The sequence below is a fragment of the Notothenia rossii genome (genome assembly GCF_949606895.1).
Source record: "Notothenia rossii genome assembly, chromosome: 6".
NCBI lineage: Eukaryota > Metazoa > Chordata > Actinopteri > Perciformes > Nototheniidae > Notothenia > Notothenia rossii.
Window position 1 is genome coordinate 73,133,243 of NC_136909.1, and position 20,346 is coordinate 73,153,588.

Below are 20,346 nucleotides of genomic sequence, written 5' to 3' on the forward strand. Positions count from 1 at the left end.
AAACAGCTGGTTCACAATGACATTAGTTTGTTTAGGTGTGTGTGTCCAAATCATGGAATAAGTAGTCATATATTTGACTAAAGATGAATTAACAAGGGTGTACAAATAAAACATTACACTTTTGAATTGAAAAAAAACCCAAAAATATTGCCAGCAAAATATATATAAAGTTCAAAATCTGAAATAACTTATTGAGACATTATAGCTATTTTTTCAGAATTATAGGTATTATTTTATTTTATTATTGGAGTAGTATGTATATACAGTAAATGTTGGTTGGTGCTTATATTTGCACAATATGCACTGCTAAAAGTTCAGCATAGGACATATAACGTTTTATTTTGAACCAATTTAACAAGTCACAGTTATTTGTTGATAATATTATAACCTGAAAATGTGAAATTCATACTAACTTCCAATACAATTTAGTGGAGTACAAATTACATTATTTCAAGCCAAAGTTTAAAGTATCAGAACAGAAGTACAAAATTATACTTCTTCAGGTTCAGGCACAGGTACAAACTATTGTGTGTTACGCCCACAGAAGGAGGGGACCCGGCCATTATCTCCTAATGTAGCATAGTCATAACAAATACACGCTGAGCGCAGGTCCTGATCTCTCCTGTGCTGGGCATGTGGATATTTAAGTCTGCGGTCATCCTGAATGGCTCTGAGGAGGGCATAGGAGGCTTATATGCTCTCATCCTCATGTCAATATTCCCACTCTCCTACTGGCTGTTTATGAGGAAAGGTGAGTGCAATACATTATTTGCATACAGTAGCAGACTCAACAGAGAAGACAATAACACAGGTGTCTTTTTAAGTAGAAAAATAAGTTAAAGGTATATTAGGGTGAAGTTGCATATCCTCTTATGAATGAGTGTGTGAAACCAAGTATGTCGGGGTGTCAAAAACAACTGCCGCTGAATTTTACCTATGGCAAACAAGTTAAATCATTATGTTTTATTCGGGGCTTCAGTGTCTGATCTTCGCCCTTTGTGCCCACTAGATGTCCTAGTCTAGCCAACATAGGATTTCAAAACGCCTCCTCTTTTATTTGTTTCCAGCTCCCAGTGTATTGTATCTGTATTGATCGTCGATGTGGCTCAGCTCACGGTGTGACATGAGAAGCAAAGTTAACATGTTTGCCCAGACATCTATCGTGTTATTGATTTCAAATGTATGTTCATACGAGTCCTAACACGATGCCATAGTGTCGATTGAAACGTGGCTAAAGAGTGATTGCGTTCTTAGTGTGCCTGTGATTTTGTGTGAGAGTGTATTTATGACTTCCTCTCTCCGAAGCACGGTCGGTCAAGCCTCATTGAAGCACAGATCGATAGACATGTTCTCCAATTAGCACATTCTGTAGATTAGAGAATGTAACATGCAATGATCAATACAGCAAGACACAGCCATAGAATCTTAGTTGTCATGTAGTTTCGACCTTCCTAGCTGTGAAAAAAGTATTTTTATGTACAACAAGATAAAAATGCTCGAGGCCTGAAATCTGTCATAAATCCTTATCTGCTGCAGTCACGATGTGTCTCACTGAGAGGATCTGAAAAAGCTGAAATGTTAGATCCCTTTTTCGTAACATTCCCCTGAGGCTTTATGTGTGACATATTTATATATATATATAGAGCCACATAAATACTGAGGTATGAGTCAATGAAGCCATTCACTTAATGTAGTCATAAAGCCATCAGCACAAAGTGAACAGCACTCTTCAAAGTTTAGCACGTATCAATTGGCTCGCTTTCCTTCAGTGCTCACGTCCGACGGCATATCTTACAGTATTTTTAGCAGCGGAGGAATTTGGAAAAATCAATAGCAGCCAAAGGGGAAGAAGTGAGGTCATGTTCTGTTTGAAGATATTCTGAATGTCTTGTATGAATTATGAAACAAAAGACAACAGTTATCAGTCAATAGAGCAACCTTAGCTACTGTGTATTTAAGGTTCTTTATACAAATCATTTTGTAGGGAATTGATACTAAGCTGTATCGCTTACATTTTGAAAAAAGCAAGGTCCTCTTCATTGTTATCAATATTTTCTTTGTGCCCCTTGGCTTCAAAATCCTTCAGTACCCACCCCCTAACATTTGAAAAAGAATGTAACTTTATATTAGGGGTGACTCATAGTTTTACTTCACTGTTTTACTTACTGATGAAGAATAAACTGAATCTCTAATTTATTGTTGATACTCTTCATGCTATAGATAACATGCAAAATATTCCAACATAACAGGCTAAGATAATTCACAAACCTTCACAAATTGGGAAGAACAGGAAGGTACTGAGTTTCTTAAAACACAACCAAATACTTTTGAAGCAAAACATAAAACAAATGTAATATCAAAGCCACATCTTGCTATACTCACCAACGTTTGAAATGCAGTTTTGTCTGAGAGGAATATATCTATACATCTATACAGCATGTGGCACTGTGGAGGGGAACATTTTACAATAAATGGGGCGAAGCCTGCGAGCTAGTTCAGGCAGGCAACTCGAGCACTTATCCTGCATTCATACATAACGCCCCTTTCCACTCTACAACCAACCAAACAGAGTCTCCTTTATATGCCGCTCTATTTAACCTGCCAGATATCTCTCTATGCTTTGCTTGCTGCTGCTATTGCTGCATCTACTCTACGTCGCTGCTGCTTGCCTGCCCCACCACCACCCCAGCTTCCACCTGTAGGCTCTGGGGGTTAGTTATTTAATCATCACTCATCGTGCTATGTATATCTGTGGAGTGATGAAACCCGAGCCTAGTCGCCAAACTCAACTATATGCTGCTTCTAATAAACACGTTAAAGAAACACGTGAGTTGTCTGACTGAACAACTGTTTGCTCCTGTCGTGTTAGTTTCTCTCACTTTAGTGTTCCCAGTCAAATTTGACTGGTCTGTTTTAATTGCTCTTATATTAACACACATTAATCTTCACCAAATCTCATTAACTCCCTTTTAAGAAGTAAACAATGTCTCAGACTGCTGGTTCATGAATAATTGTAGTGAATATACAAAGAATAGACCCTAAAAATATATTCGGAAATTAACATTTTGTCGATTAGTTTGAATGGTAAATGGACCTGTTTCTCTGAGCTTTTTAATTGATCAGTTAGTTTTAGGCAGTCATTTCGTATTAAATTAATGTAATATTGAGTTATTAAATTAATGGTAATATTGCCAACCGTGGCCCTGAAAGAGTAAATATGCGCTACTTGTTTGTCTCATTTTGAAGAAATTCCTCCTCTAAAGAAAGTAAGGGTAGGAGAATATTGATAGAGGGCACATCTGCAGGTCCAATTTTCTCTCCTGACAGCCAGAATTAGGTGAAAAATCCTCCTGGAGAGGAGAGGTGCTGGAGGGTAATAAAGAATAGATGTCTCCTCCCTTTGAGATTCGCAGATCACCACAAAGAGGGACCTGACCTTACACACTCAGGCTCTTCAGTTTGTCCTTCCTTTGTTGCTTCATGTTCTGTTTCTGTCTTATCTTACTTCTCATTACTCTCCCCTGCCACCATGTCTCATGCAACAGCCTGCCTCTTCTTCTTCTTTCCTTCCACCGCTCTGTTTCTCCCCTCCAACGATAACACTTCAATCAATAAGTGTGCAGAGAAATCATTTTTGAACCAACAAGTCAGGCTCAGATTTCTCTCTCTCTTTTGAGAGCGTGTGTTGAACATTCCTTTGTTTACAGTATGTCTGCAATTTGAGCGCAGCTTGAATTAAGCCGGTATACATTACTGCCATAGAGTGAGGAAAAATGGCTCTGTTGTGACTTGGTGTTTGTTTGCCTACAGTACACACTATAAACGAGAAGAGTGAGGTGATAAGATTAGGTTTCCCGTTACCTTGCCTGAACCATGTGTGTGTTTGTGTGCTTGTATGCATTACCTGGTTTCTGTGTCAGACTTCTCCGTGAATGAGGCATGTTGCGCAGGAAATGACCATAACAGGCTTATACTTATAGTTCTGTAACAGACAAGAGCTGTCATCTTCATGTACTTTGTTTTTAAAACCAGCAGTTCTACTTTCGGAAAGGGTGTGTAAAAACACTGATTGCTTTACAAAAGTTATTTTAAAGATCCCATTAGGCTACATGCTTTTCTGGTTATTACCCGTCCCCTTGTCTGTTATGTAGCTTTTTATGCATGTAACGGTCTGCAAAGTCACAAACCCTCAAAGTAAAACTCTAACACAGAAAATATGTGTCTATGCTGCTCCAGAATGCCTCGTTGGAGATTTTTCTTTTTCCATTTTCTTCTTCCTGGTCTAAGTGACGTAACGACGACCAAATGGACCAATCCGTGGAGCTCCTCACACACACACACTGACTCAGCCTTATCTTTTCTCAGGCTGTGAGTGTGTGGCGAACTGTGTGGCGAACTGTGTGGCGAACAGCCTGGCTGTGAGTGTATGTGTGTGCTCGGGTTGAGTTCCGTGATGTGACGCTGTCTCGCAGTTCCCACGCAGCAACCAGGAAACGACCCCAGTAATAGAGCTCACACTGTCCGCTCCTCGATCATCAAAGGGCGGAGCAGCGAGCCCCGCAACGTCCCTCCAACACGGCACCCAGACCCCACGCAGCATTCTCATCTGTTTGTCATTACTGGTGTCCTTTTCTGGTTGCTAATGCCATTGTAACACATAATCACTGATGTTCCGCTGTAACGGTGGTGGACTCATCAGAACAAAGTGGGCGAGCTGACCAATCAGAGCACAGTGGGCTCATAGGGAGGGGGGGCAGGAGCTCCAACAAGCCGTTTAGGACAGAGTGAATACACATACTGTACAGAGATGCTGTATGAGAAAACAATGTGAGTTTGGAAAATTGAACAATGTAAATCTATTCTAAACCTCAACAATGGAATTATGATCAGTAGAAATGGCCATGTCATGGGACCTTTAAGGTCTTTCTGGGGAAAAGTGTATTTTTTCCCCCACCCTGGCACAAACCATATCTGAACAATTCACTTTCTTCTGTATTTTAATAGAAAGCAGAACTTGTGAAGAATATGAATCATAAAGTATAACACCTAGCCTATATATATATATAGGCTAGGTGTTATACTTTATGATATATATATATATATATATATATATACACAATACAAGTTTATTTACTGCTCACACATTCTTCTTGAATGTATGACACCAAAAACAAACTAGATCTTTATTCTTATCCAGCAGATGTCTTAAATGACCTTATAGTTTCCTAATAATGCATGATGTTGGTCAGGACTTTGTTAGGGACTAAACATTTTACACTAACCTTACATTGTGGGACCCTTTGTGACCACTATGTGTTAAAAAGACTCAGGCAACAGTACAGAAAGACACATTTGATAAATTGTAAAGGGTGTTGTATGTAATTGTAAACAGACTGAGTTCTATCGTTAAAACCCTCAGGCTCAATAGCACTGCAGCTACTGTATGTATCTAAAATATGTTGCATTTCAATCCAAAAATACTTTCCCAATTGAACCCTGATAGAAACACATTTCATTAGATCAAGCAGTGCATTTACCAGCAGGCATAAGGACTGCAAAACAGTTATCCCTACAATGTCAACACACACTTGGGATGGGAATTTAATTCAGATAAACATAAATATATGTTCTTTCCATTAGTGAAATATGGCTTTTCACCTTTTTTTTCTAGTTACCAAGGAAACCACATTGGACAAATCAATGAAGATAATATCACTGGAGAGGGAGGGTATACCTAAACTCCCTCACCCCCCCAAACAATCCCTGTATCACTTTGAGTGTGAGTCTGGCGCTCTCTCTCTCTCTCTCTCTCTCTCTCTCTCTCTCTCTCTCTCTCTCTCTCTCTCATGGTTAGCCTTTCTCCCTCGCTCTCATTTTCTATGCCATCTCCCACTCATCCTCTCCCCCTCTTGTTATCTGCTGCCTCGCCCTCACTCACTCTCTCTTCCCCCTCACAACACTCGCTTCCTGAAAACCACTGCCAAAGGACCAGCAGGCGCAGCACATCCCAAGTGTCCATTACTCAACGGAGGCCTACAAGAAGGAAAGAAGAGGAGAAAAGCTTAAACTTTAGTCCAGGTGTGGTGGTAATCTGTAGCTCTGTCTGGCAGCCTATAGCTCCAGCAGTATGGCCTCACTCAGGGACTAAGAAGGGTCAGATTTTGGACTACTTTAGTACTACATAGTATTCCACTTTCCATTATAGTCTCAAGTTAGAATACTTGATTGGATTGAAGTGGATAAAAGTAAGTGGAAGCAGACTCTTAGCTGAGCTGAAGTTGAACGCTGCTCAAGTTGGGTGGAGTTGGACCGGGGGTCGTGTTGCTGGTTGGACTCGACCCGGCCTGAACCGACCTGGCTCGGAGGCGCAGTGCTGGGCGATGACAGACGGTAACCAAAGATGTTGAGTCTGGATGGCTTGGAGATGATCGCTTTACTGGTGGTCATGGGTCTCTTCATCAAAGTCCTGGAGCAGTTTGGGATGTTCGAGCCTGTCGGAGGGGAAGGTAAAGGGCTTTTTCAGAGATGTGTGGGTTTAATAACGGGACGATAATGGTAGAGTAAAAACTGAGATTTTAAGGATGTGGGTGTAGGACTGTGTGCATTAACAGATATCTGCAGTACCCATTACCTCTGGTCGTGAGTAGCCATGCAGTCCTGTTTTAGGGTAACCAGTGCAACTGTGGGCCACACAACTCTCTCTTTCTTTCCCTCCCCTCACTTTCCCTCTTTCCCTCACACACACAAACACACAGTAACTTTAGCTGTGTGTGAGGCCTTCCTCTGCCCCTGGGGTGTTTGCTTTTACCCTTTAATCGATAACACTTTGGACAGAGTGGGTCTGAGTGCTGTAGAGGAACTTGTCTAGCTGAGGGAATGTCAGCCTCACTCTCAGTGCTCTCATTAGCCTATGGCCTTTAGTATGGAGCTGTATCAAGAGAGGATAATTTCCTTTGCTGCGGATCATAGATCAACATTTTTTGTGGTGAAGTTAGCTTAATGTGATTTGACAAACATAATTCAGTTAAAAAGTGTTACACTTAACAATATTTTCACCATTAGAGCTATGAACAAGGGAGGGACCCCCTTATTGATTTGTGGTGAATCAGCAGGAGAAGCATATACTCAATTAGAAGGTCTATTATTCACAGATGTTTAATTATAGCTTGGTACAACTTAGCTTACAACATTTCAAATTGCAAATGCCTGTAAATGAAGGGTTGACTGAAAAAGGTCCTTGTCCCGCCCTGGCTCACCCCCAGGATCCCTCACCACCCACCAGGGCCTTTTTGGCTTGTCTTATCTGGATGACCCATGCTTTGTCCCATCTAAATCTAATCTACTTTACCTTGTTCACGCTTGCTTATCTCAGCTCTCTTAGTGACAACAGGGAAAATGGGATTCTTATCTCCATTGTTACTTTTTGTTTTATTCACTTTACTCCGAGAGTGCTCTGTGCACATTGGGCATCTAGATACAGGAGCAGTCTGACAGGAACCTGAGTTTTCTTCTCATTTCCTCTAAAAAAAACACTTAATAGTAATTAATAGATTAAGAATTTCTTATGGATGCTACACTATTTGAGACAATCTCCATCCCTGGCGCACATGCTGGACTGCACCCAGTAGCCAAGGTGGGCCAAAAGCCCTGTCATTTCAGAAAAGTTCCCCTTGGAAAAATATCAACTATGCTCTGCGTACACATGCATGCATGCACACACAAACAAACACACACAAATACAGGATGCATCATGTGTACCCCCATTACACTGTAAGCATCAGTTTTCACAACATTGTGATCGTTCTTTATGGGATAAGTGGGACTTAACAAGCGTGTGTGTATGCGTGCCAACTCTCTTATAAGTACTTAAGCTAATGAATTTTGTTTTTATTGAAGGAATTTGGTAGAAATGGCAGAACCACTGTATTACTCAGACTATCTGCATAATCATGCACTCACCAATGCACACTATAAACAGTATTAGGGCACGTGATATACACTTGATATACACATGCCTACATGGGTACGTGAGTTATGGTCATGTATAAAGCAACTTTTATCCTATATATCAGCGGTGTCCAAAATGTTTCACTGAGGGCCACATACCCAAACACATACAAAAGGCTGAGCCCCTCAGGTTTATTGCCTCATAAGTTAAGTTATAAGTTAACATAATCAATCAAATGTTGGTAAAATGTATGCTTGACACTTGAATATGCTTTAAGAAAAAAACTTCCTACATCACAGCTTTCCATAGGATTTCATTTTTTTTGGTTGGCAAAAGAACAAACAGAAACCTCCGATTGCTGATAACATTCCTTTTTTTATCAACTAAGATTTGTTTGAAAATGTTTTCAACTTTATTTGACAGATTATTTTGATAAGTGGGCTTCTTAAAACATTAATACTGTGTAATATAAATATTTAAGACGCACAATATAGGAAAAGCACACGATTCATGTGTGGGCCACATTCCATTATACTTTTAGAATGTGCTGCGGGCCAATTCAAAATGGAACACGGGCCGCATTTGGTTTGGACATAGTTTGGACACCTCTGCCATATATGTTCAACATACTGGTAACATCATGAGGCGGTTACTCTAGTATTTTGACCATATGTTTCTTTATGAAACTGTCACACCTTCATTTACAGTCATTTCTAAGCTGTCCCTTCTCATATTAATCCTTCGCCAAGCCATCTTTACTCATCCATTCTCCATAGATTTTTTTATTCTGCTTGACCTTTCCACTTTAATAGTCTTGGTTTGGCTGCTTGTGTGGCAACGGTTTCATTTACTTCCCTCTCAGGCCATCGATCTGCTGACGTGAGTTGGCATGACAGCCATAACTGCTTGTGTTTGCTTTGGTATGATACAAATAAAACAGAAGTTAGAAAGTTAGCAGTGGCTATTGAAATATGTTTCACTGTTTTGTGAATTCAACTTTCAACAAAGGGACGTCCGTTTAGGAAGAGAAAAATAAAAATGTATTCTCATCTTTCTCTTGCCAGACTCCTACTGAGTCATTTTCTGTTGGGAAAGAGCGAGACAAGGGAAATAAAGACACCGTTTAACTCTCATTACTTTACTTAGCTATTGTTGACCTTACGCTGATTAACACACAAATACAAACACTGCTTGAAAATACTTTTTATATTCTGTGACCAAGGTTATTAATTTTTTTTAAATGCTAAATCTTCAAAATAGAGATTAAGCTATACCAGGGCATTTCACACTTTTCTTTCACCACTTTATTCTTAGTAATGTGATAGGACTAAACAACATAAATATTTTAGAAATATATTAGACATAGCCTATGTTAAACCTATTTACTAGGGATGCTCCGATCGATCGGTCACCGATCGAGATCGGCCGATACTCACTCTCTACCGATCGAGATCGGCTGATACTCACTCTCTACCGATCGATCGGTGCTCTCTAAACATGCCGATCGCGAGATGTAAAATACATGAATATTTTCTCTGTGCGCGGCAAAACAAGCTCGCCAAAATGGCTTTACCAGTCTGGCAGTAGTTTAAGGTGTCCGAAAAAGACAGTAAAATAGCGGTATGCAACGTGTGTGAAGCAGAAATCCAAGCTTTTTCCAAAGCCGCTGTATGGACGGGCCGGGGGGAGGGGGAGACAGAGGGAGAGAGGAAAAAGAGAGCGCTTCCGCTCATTTCTCCCTTGTTATTATCCAAAGTGAATGTAAACTTGAATAATGTGTACATCATTTGAATGTAATAATTAAGTTGATTGTTGTTTGTGGAAGCTCCAGTGAATGAGCCCCATTAACTGAGTTTTAACCATCACTTTAAATGGAAGATTTAAAGTGATGTTTAAATCTTCCATTTAGGCCCCGCCCACTCGATCGAATCGGCGATTTGTATCGGCCGATACTGTTTCCGGCGATCGGAGCATCCCTACTATTTACAGCATCTCAACACAGAGTAATCATGGTACAAAACAAACTCTTGGATCAATTAAATAAGCTGCAATTAACACTGTATTTAAACTAAAATATCTAAGGGAAATCAAGAAAAGTGGCTAATCTCAGCACACACACACACACACACACACACACACACACACACACACACACACACACACACACACACACACACACACACACACAAGGGGGATGTCCAGTGCCTTGCTCAAGGGCACCATGGCAGGGCAGGAGGTGAACTGGGACCTCTCCAAGTAGCACTCCACACTTGAACCGGCGACCCTACGGCTCACAGTCCAAGCCCCTACTGACTGAGCCACTACCGGACCTAAAATATATATGTCTTCATACTGTAGGTATACAAAGTGTGTGTGTGTGTGTGTGTGTGTGTGTGTGTGTGTGTGTGTGTGTGTGTGTGTGTGTGTGTGTGTGTGTGTGTGTGTGTGTGTGTGTGTGTGTGTGTGTGTGTGTGTGTGTGGTCAGCAGAGGACGCTAATGGAGGATGCAGGTTGTGTTTGACTGTGTGTGTGGTTGTATGTTTGCACACCGTTTAGAGCAGAGGTGCCCAGTACGTCGACCGCGGTCGGGGGCAATGCTGGTAGATCGCGAGTCGTTCATAAAAAAAAAAAATCCAGCTCCGTTAAAATAGACAAAACAGCTTTTGATTCCTCCTCCCTTGGCCTCCCTGCCACTTAATTCAGGAGTTGACTTGATTGACAGAAAAAGCGACCTATTGCTTTCCAGTCTGTTAACCCAGAATGCAAAGCGATACAAAATCAGTCAAGTGCCGGGAGAGACAAACAACAAAATGAGTGCGGGAATGAGCAAAAAGCTAAAGACATACCACTTCCACACAGAATGGGAAGGAGAATCTTTTTTGTGATGTCACATTGAAAGGTTATTTGCCTTATTTGTAAAGCAAGCGTCGCTCTGCCAAAGAAAGGTAACGTGGAGAGGCATTATCGGAGTGTTCACAAGGCATATGACAGCGACTTCCCTCCGAGTAGCGAGTTGAGAAAGAGAAAGGTCATGTATTATTGCTACACAAACATTATCTCTTAGTCTTAGTGTCGACAACTCGTTTCTAACATGCAAAAAGACAAACAAATGCGTCTATGGTCGGTGTATTTTCTATCTTTCCAATCCAGAAGAGATCTCTCTCTCCCCCGTCTGTTTGCAAGGGGGCGGGGCAGTTTACACACACGCAGCTCCTACATGCAGCAACACACGGAGGAGATGGTGGAGAGAAGCGCTCCAAGGTGTGGTTACATGTTACCCGTCTTGAGGTGGACAATGCTCGTCACCAAAAGTGTTTAGCATGTAAGCGCGGTAACACGAGCAATTTGTCTAAACATTTAGCAAAAGTGCACCACATTCAGACGGAGGAATGCACCGGGTTCGACTGTCTTTCTCGTAGCTCTGTAGCCCCATCCACGAGTGACGTTTCCACGTCAGGTGTTATGTATGCTAGCAACAACACACGGAGTTAACTACATTATACAAACATGGGTTAATGATTAGAGGTAACTGAGTTATTTATTTTGTTAAAGTTTCAGCTATTCTGTTTACAGTTCTGTCATCACATTATTTAATACGATTTGTTAAAACATTGTTGTTTCTTTTGATGTGAAATATTATTTATTTAATTCAAATAAAAAGCAATGTTAATTTTGTTCACAATTTGTTCAGTTAATTTAATAATATATGTATTTTTGAATCAAGTATTCATCTTTATTGTCTTCATTGTTAGTTTCCACATGCCTAAAACAACCTCAAACTAAATCTAAAAGTTGATGGCTAAATAAGAGCGTTTGAGAAATTGTGCAAGGCACACAGCAGTAGTCCGAATAGTCGATTAATCGTTTCATTAATCTATAGATTAATCGATAATCAAATTAGTTGTTTGTTGCAGCCCTATTGTAGTTATCCCATGTAAAAATAAAACGTGTTATTCAGCAACCCTTGCAATTTGGGATTTTATTTTTGGTTGGTAGACCTCGGTTAGCTGGTCATTTCAAAAGTAGCTCACCAGCCAAAAAAGTGTGGGCACCCCTGGTTTAGAGTCTGTAGGGGTCTGAAGACATTATAACTCTCACATCTGATGATAGTCTGCCAGTCTCTTAAAGTAATCACTCAAAAGAAGTAATTAATATCATCCTGACCTCATGTTTTGTACACTCATTAATTTCTTGAGCTTATTAAATACCACTCTAAGAGGTCAGGTTTCACTCTGTTGGGGAAAGATTAAACAAAGGAAGGCACGTAGAGACTGTTGCTTCTTTCAGCGGATTGGACAACAAGCATCCTGGTTGTGGCAAACCTTATAAACAGTAATGAAACTGTAGTGAGTGTGGAGGAGAGTGTCCTTGTTGTCCTTGTCTAAGGCTCTTTCACTCCCTGCCCCTCTGATAGCCAGCTAGAAGATGAGCGCATCGGAGCAAGGAGGATCAAAGAAGCTACTTAATACACAACGCTCTCTATCCCCCCTACGCCATTACTCTCTCTCTTTCTATTTGCCTCCCTCTCCCCACTCTACTGTTGCTGTTTGTGTTCTTGTTTTCTCCGACTCTCCTTATTTGATTATAGTTGTAGGTGCTGTATGTGTGTGTGTGAGAACTACACACTGTGTTTATATTACAGGTGCTCTGTGGTTAAAAGAACATAACTTATTGTTGTGCTTTCCTTCTGTCATATGCCTGCAGAAAGATGACAACAATGAGAACTAGAGAATGCAATTCCTGAAGAAATTGCTAGTGGGAATGCTTTATGCTGAAAATCTGACGCTGAACTGCTATGCTGAAATGTAATGTGTAAGAAGAAAGTGAAGAATTTAGATTGAAATGATACATGAACACTGGGGGCTTGAATGTGTGATAAGAGAATTAAAGAAAGTAAAAAGGCTTGGAAAAGCAGCAGAATATTTGAACTAACTTGATGGTGAATGATCTGTCGCCATGGCAACGGCATTTGACACCCCATAATATGCTTAGATGTGTTGATGGCTGCATCGTTACCAAACCTGTGAAGTTGTGGGCCGTTTGGAGCATTTTCACGGAAGTTATGAGAAAACTGTGCTTCATAGCGAGGATTGTGTTGCCAAGGCAACAGTATTTGAAGAAATCTTAAAACTGTCAAATAGACGTCTTCACGGCTGGACTATTAGCACACATGTGAAGTTTGAGCACTTTTTGACCATTTTCATAGGAGTTATAGCAATATTGTGTTTTACGACAAGGGATGCATTGCCATTGCAACAGCTTTTGAGGAAAACTCACTAATGGCACATATACATGTTGAGGGCTGGACCATTAACTGTCATCTGAAGTCTGGTGGTGTTTTGACCATTTTCATATGAGTTACGACAACATTGTGTTTTTTGGCGAGGGATGCGTTTCCATGGAAACAACCTATGGTGAGATCTCAGATTTGGCATGGAGCTGTTGAGGCACGGACCGGTGATATACAAGCGAAGTTTGGGGGACGATCGGACCGTGTCCATTGGAGTTACAGCGACATCGTGTTTTACAGCGAGGGATGCGCTGCCATGGCAACAGCTTTTGAGGAAAACTCAATAATTGCACATGGACATGCCGAAGGCTGGACCATTAACTATCATCTGAAGTCTGGTGGTGTTTTGACTATTTTCATATGAGTTGCGACAACATCTTTTTTTTGGCGAGGGATGCGTTTCCATGGAAACAGCTTATGGTGAGATCTCAGATTTGGCATAGAGCTGTTGAGGCATGGACCTGTGATATATAAGTGAAGTTTGGGGGATGATCGGACCGTGTCCATTGGAGTTACAGCGACATCGTGTTTTATGGCGAGGGATGTGTTTCCATGGAAACGGCATATGATGACACCCCATAATTGACATAGAGCTGTTCAGGGCTGGACCATTAACTATTATCTGAAGTCTTGTGCTGTTTTGACCATTTGCATGTAGGTATCACGACAACATCCTAAATCACAACAATGCAGAAACTCTAATCCATGCTTTTATCACCTCCAGGCTGGATTACTGCAATTCCCTTTTATCAGGCTGTCCAAACTCATCATTAAAGACCCTTCAATTCATACAAAATGCTGCAGCATGGGTTTTAACAGGAACAAAGAAGATGGACCACATCACTCCTGTTTTAGCAGCATTGCACTGGCTACCAGTTAAGTCCAGGATTGATTTTAAAATACTTTTACTCACATACAAAGCGCTAAATGGTCAGGGACCATGTTACCTACAGGATCTTGTAATCTCCTATTGCCCCTCTAGGGCATTAAGTTCCCAGAGTGCAGGTCTGTTGGTGGTTCCCAGAGTCCACAAAAAAAGGTCAGGTGCTAGAGCTTTCGGCTACCAAGCCCCGTTCCTCTGGAATTAACTTCCAGTGACGATTACGGCTCGTCCACACAGCGGCGTGCATTGACGCTTGCCGGCGGGCGTGTCTGACACTCGACCAACAACCAATCACATGAATCTCCCGCCCCTGACACACAAGCAGCGGTTTGATTGGCTAGAGCTTGTACTGGCATATGATTCGATTGGCTGATGCTTCTGCCGAGGCGTCAAAAGTTGAACATTTCTCAACTTTTGCAGCGAGCCACGACAGCAACGCTCCGTGTCGCTTCCCACGATGCAGTTTGGCGAAAAGTGACGTCACCCCATTCAAAGTGAATGGTGAAGCGTCAACGCACGCCGCTGTGTGGACGGGGCCGTTAGGGAGGCAGACAGTGTCCACACATTTAAGAGTAGGTTAAAGACTTTCCTTTTTAGTACAGCGTACAGTTAAGACCTTTTATACATCCTCATGGACCCTTCGTTTTATGGAATTGTATTTATTGTACTCTAACTGTATTTGTGTCGTTGTGTTATGTTTCTTTTTAAATTGGTATTTTCACATTGATCTTATAAGATATGTTTGTTGTTTTTACATTGCCAATTGTGTTTGTTGACTTGTGAAGCCCTCTGAGAGAAATAGGATTTGGGATTTTGGGCTATATAAATAAACTTGAATTGAATTGAATCATGTTTTATGGCGGGAATGCGTTTCCATGGAAACGGCATATGGTGAGATCTCAGATTTGCAGTAGAGCTGTTGAGGCATGGACCTGTGATATACAAGTGAAGATTGGACCGCGTCCATTGGAGTTACAGCGACATCGTGTTTTGTGGCGAGGGATGCGTTGCCATGGCAACAGATTTTGAGGAAAACTCACTAATGGCACATAGAGCTGTTGAGGGCCGGACCATTAACCATTATCTGAAGTCTGGTGCTGTTTTGACCATTTGCATAGGTATCACGACAACATCGTGTTTTATGGCGAGGGATGTGTTACCATGGTAACACCACATTACGTAACATCAGATTTGATGTAGAGCTGTTTAGGGCCAAAGTGTTAACCATCATGTGATGTTTGGTGGCATTCTGAGCATGTCAGGTGGATCATCATGTCATATCTCCAACACACAGGTGTTTATGTTTGAGCTAACAACGTTATGAAACACATGTGCTTGAGCCCAGAGATCAAAGGTTTCCATGGTGAGAGGAGAATCTTTCCATTGTTCTGAATGAGAGATAAACCTCTTACATGTGAACGTTTTGTTGAAGAACCGTAACAGATATCAATGACATTTCAACGAGTGAAGCATCTCAAGGAGATGTGCTTTCTGTGTACTTTCGGGTCAATAATGGGGCCTTTTTGGTAGATTAACTAAAGGTGTGCGGCTACTGCTGTGAGGAAAGATCAGCCTGAATTTACAATGGTTCTTAATGGAGACATGTTGAAAGCTTTGTCACTTCACGCCACTTCATTTAATTAATTTTGCTTAATTTTATTTTTATTTTTATTTAAGCTATTTTCAAGCTACGAGATGTTTTCCTACGTTTCTCATGAACAATTATGTCTCAGGAGTGTAGGGTTTGGGAATTATGGCAGGTTTAAAAAATAAATATGAAGGCAAGCTTTCCTCCACTCTACTTGTGACCTCACGCACTCTAGCCTTAACAAGCTTCGCAATACACACTAATGTTAAAATCTGAAGAAGTCCTCTTTACCAAGGTCTGAACAATGTTTAATATTTTTAAAAGTATGAATCTGATTTAAAAGTTGTGTAACACGAATAATGTCAGAAAGATGTGTAACATTTTAAAGTTGGAATGAGGTTTCTGAGTGAAAGTATGAAGGAACAGTTAGCAGTTGAAGTCGCAAGAAGATTTTTTCAAGTCTGAAGAGTTTCTCCATTGGCTTCCATGTTAAAAATGTGATGAATTATGGGATATATCTCGGCAATTATGAAAGTTATGAATGAGAAAAAGTAATAGCCATCGATTCCCGATCGAGCTGAACATTTTGATGTTTGAACGGAGTTTCTGCGATGTGGAATGTGGGAGCAGAAGAGGGACAAAATAACCCAGCGGAATAAGAATAAAGAATTTGCCCTTGAAAATATACCTTGCTAACTTATTTCATTTTGAAAGACTTGCATCAACACAGTTTAGCCTTGTGTTTGAAAACCTTTTCCCATATTATGCAGCTTAATGTATAAATGTTCTGGCAGTTTTTGTTGTCACACTTATATGAGAAAAAGCTATTTTAAATAACTACAGAAAATATTCTGTCATAGCTTAAATTGGATCAAGCAGCATTAATCTCAAGTAATGACCTGTCCTTTGGGAAGAATCATTAATACGGAGAGTAAATGTTTTTAATTTCCTAGCAAATAGTCTCATGTATCGGCTTGAACAAAAGTAACCTTAGGATTGTTCTTTGGCACAAAAATAAAGTAGCATTCGGCCAATAAGAACAGACACTGGTAAACATCATTGAACAATGAAACAGTACGACAACAAGAAAAACACATGACTTCTGAAGTTTCACTTTTTTAAATCCATCCTTACATGTTATGGTTGTTGGTGATGAAGATTTTCTCTATCTTTTCCTTTATGTCTGCTTTTTTTTCTCTTTAGCTGTGTATGCTATGTTGTTTTGCAGAGGTTGGGGGATGAGTTTATCCTTATTTATTTATAACTTAAGGAATGAAGGCCTTGCTTTATCTGTTCACAAAAGGTGATTGACTCATCGATAAACATTAGAATGCTCAATATTTTTAAGGGGTCAGTGTTAAAAATGTAACATAAAGTAAATGAGTAGACTCAGAAATGTGTTTTTTCTCTAAATGAGTCCTAAAAAATCTACCCACATTTTTACTCCCTAGCTTTCCCAGTCCCTAGAAAGTACACACTCTCAATGACACACGCGCAGTATTTATCAGCCTTGCAGCTGGATTCCCCTTTTTCAAAACGTTTATGTTTGTGCAGACATGCTATTGATTTAACTGTCATTTCATCTCCATTCACGGCTGGATCCCAATAAACATTTAGATAACTTTCCTGTTTGCTGCTGCCGTCTGAGTTCAATGTTTTTCTGCCTTTTGCTCAACATTGCAAAGTCTTGTTTGTCTAAAAGTCTGGTTGGTTGCTCTGTTGCTTTGACAGTAATCTCCCTTAAAGATTTGTCTTAATGGCCTTTTTAGAGGCAGATCTTTCAACAGCTGAAACCATACCTTTAGAGAGCACTGTGCAGAGATTCAAACCCTTTTAGCTTGCACAAAGTTTTTTCTGTAATATCGACCCATTCAGGATGTTTACGTGATTTGGTTCCTGGCAGGAAACAGCAGAGTAGAGTGTTTATGATTTGATGGAAACACATTAAGAGCACTGGTGTGAGTGATGCAAACCCAATTTCATCAATTTACACTATTTAAAAACACAACATGTATTTTAAAGAAGCATTGATGCAGCTTTGTGCCAGAAAAAAGGCATCAAAGTACAAAAGCTGTAATGATGTTTGCTCTGCTTAAGGTTTGATCTGACACATTGTCATTATACCATACATGAGTGTTACTACCACTATTAGTGTTATGTGAATGTTTGTGTGAGTGTGTTGGAAATTGTTAATGGCTTGTGATCTGTCTTTACCCTCCCACTGTTTGTCTGGTCTCTGGAGTAGAATTTAAATGAGGGACAATAACAAAGAGACGGAAAGAATAGCTAGAGGGGAGCAGCATTCATGAATACAGGGTTCCTACCCAAATGTCTTACCTTGCACTGCCCTCTGCAGGTGTAAAAGTTAATGGTTGCAATTAGTCGTATTGGAAGGTTAGATATTTTCAGGCTGTGTATGCTTGTTTAAAACATGTTTGTGTCAAGCTTGATGCTGTGAACAACTTGCGGGGAACTTGTTTTATCCCATCCAGTTTCTGAGAAAATAGGTAGATCTAGCCAATGTTTAATAATCAAAATTAATAACTTTATTAATGATTAAATACATTTTTACTGGGGAAAAAAGTAAGGCAAAGCAAGGGAAGATTATTTATATAGCACCTTTCAACACAAGGCAATTCAAAGTGCTTTACAAAAATGAAAGACATTAAGAGCATTAAGAAACATATTGTAAAAGGGCATTTAAAAACACTAATTTAAAAGCAAAGTATCACGTTTTTTCAACTAAAAGGCCATAAAGGATGTTATGCTCGGCTGATCTTAAGAGGTAAGATACATCTCCATTAAACATGTTTAATCATTAATAGTTGTAAAGTTGTATTCACACCTTCAAATATTCACATTTACCACCAAGTAGTTTATCTTCAACTGATCTTCTATTTGTATCCAAACCCAGGCACATGGCCATTTAGCAAAACAGTGTATGACCAAAACCTCAATGTCTAAATATAACTATTCCTTTGAATGTCAGTATATACGTGTTGATATACAAAGAAATAATCCATTACGTCTTGTTTTCTCAAAAGGGAGAAAACCTCTCTGATCCCTCCGTCTCACATGAGCACATTTCATTAGCAGCTCTCTGTAGTTTCTGCTGAAAGGACTCAGTAGAATACATCTGTTTTTGTCCCACAACGCTGTATTAAAAATATCCTTAAAAGCTAATGATCCATGCAAATGATTCTCGTCTTTCACTTATCTAATTGGAAACACACTAGCCAATTTTGAGAACCATTTGTCAATGACCTCCTGTGTGTCTTCTTCACTGCACACACACACACACACACACACACACACACACACACACACACACATACACACACACACACACACACACACACACACACACACACACACACACACACACACACACACACACACACACACACAGGCACACACACAGGCACACACACACACACACACACACACACACACACACACACACACACATACACACGCTCTCCCCTCTCGACATTTTAATCAGTTTTGAGAGGAATAATTGCCCAGGTAGATGTCTAAATATGGAGGTATTTCAATTACACTGTGGCTGGCTTCAGGCAAAATATGCCTCACAGACTAATCAACTAAGACTGATTATCCTAATATTATATAACTGTCTTAGTACGTGTGTGGGTGTAATTGTCAACATATGCCGTAGATCAGTATTTACTACAGTATAAGCTGGTGCACGACCACCATTCAATTAAGATCAGTTCATCTCTTGGTACGGAATACAGGTGTCACATCCTTGTCTCAAATAAGTCCATCTGTGATTGTCTGCCCTGGAGGAACCCCACTGCCCTAACAAGATGTTTTGAGTTGATGAGTGGAAGTCAACGGGGAAAAACAGTTGCCTGAGGAAGCTTTTTGGAAGCTGTTATGTACCCTCACCACTGGCCTGCTAATTATATCGCACACGCTGTTCAAAGCAAATGGAGCAACATGATCGCTCAGTTGGACACAGCTTCAAAGAGCTCATCTCTGATTAGCATTGAAGGTACAGCTGTCATGTGAAGAGCTTGATGTGTGAGCATATCAACAGTTGTAGATGTTTTAAACTTGTATATCAAGAGTAGCATTGAAGAATTGCTCAATTTGGTTGATTGTTAGTTATGCTAACGGAAATGGCCAAAAGCGATGTCGATGTGCTGATACAGGACGGATTGCCATGAAATGTTGTGATCCCCAGAGAATATGCCCTGATAAACCCTTGACTTTCACTCTAGCGCCACTGTGAGGTTAACATGTGGTTTTTTTTGTGAAATGTCTGCACAGTTATTGGGTGAATTGCCCTGAAATGTTATGTTCCCTTCAGGATGAATTGTAGACACTTTGGGGATTCGATGACTTTGTATGTATAGTAGTGTCATCATTAGGTTGAAGTGTGTGACTAATTACCTGGCAAACTAATGACATTTACATCAGTCTCAGCTGCACTGTGTTTAATGCTAATGAGTCAAAGCACATTGGCATGCACACATTAGCATCTAGCTCAGATCCCTGCTGTGCCTAAGTACAGTTTCAGAGAGCTCCTAGTGTGGCTGTACACTATTTAGACATTACGTTTCAAAGCACAACTGTATTTTCGTTTGTAGATGCTTTTAGATACAGTACATGCT

General features: G+C 40.3%; 1 protein-coding gene across 7 annotated transcripts in view; it reads left to right on the forward strand.

The window, feature by feature from the left end:
* LOC307043429 (A-type potassium channel modulatory protein KCNIP2-like) overlaps positions 1 to 20,346 on the forward strand; it is a 188,481-nt gene that overhangs the window by 155,339 nt on the left and 12,796 nt on the right. Inside the window, exon 1 of one of the 7 annotated variants that reach the window (XM_079687873.1) lies at positions 694 to 751. The exons of 5 other annotated variants lie outside the window; for them this stretch is intronic. In XM_079687873.1, the coding sequence (XP_079543999.1) occupies positions 709 to 751 (43 nt within the window). In that variant the 5' untranslated portion in view covers positions 694 to 708. Of the gene's footprint in view, positions 1 to 693; positions 752 to 6,089; positions 6,507 to 20,346 lie in introns of those variants that run through there. One more of the 7 variants, XM_079687870.1, reaches the window with a different exon arrangement.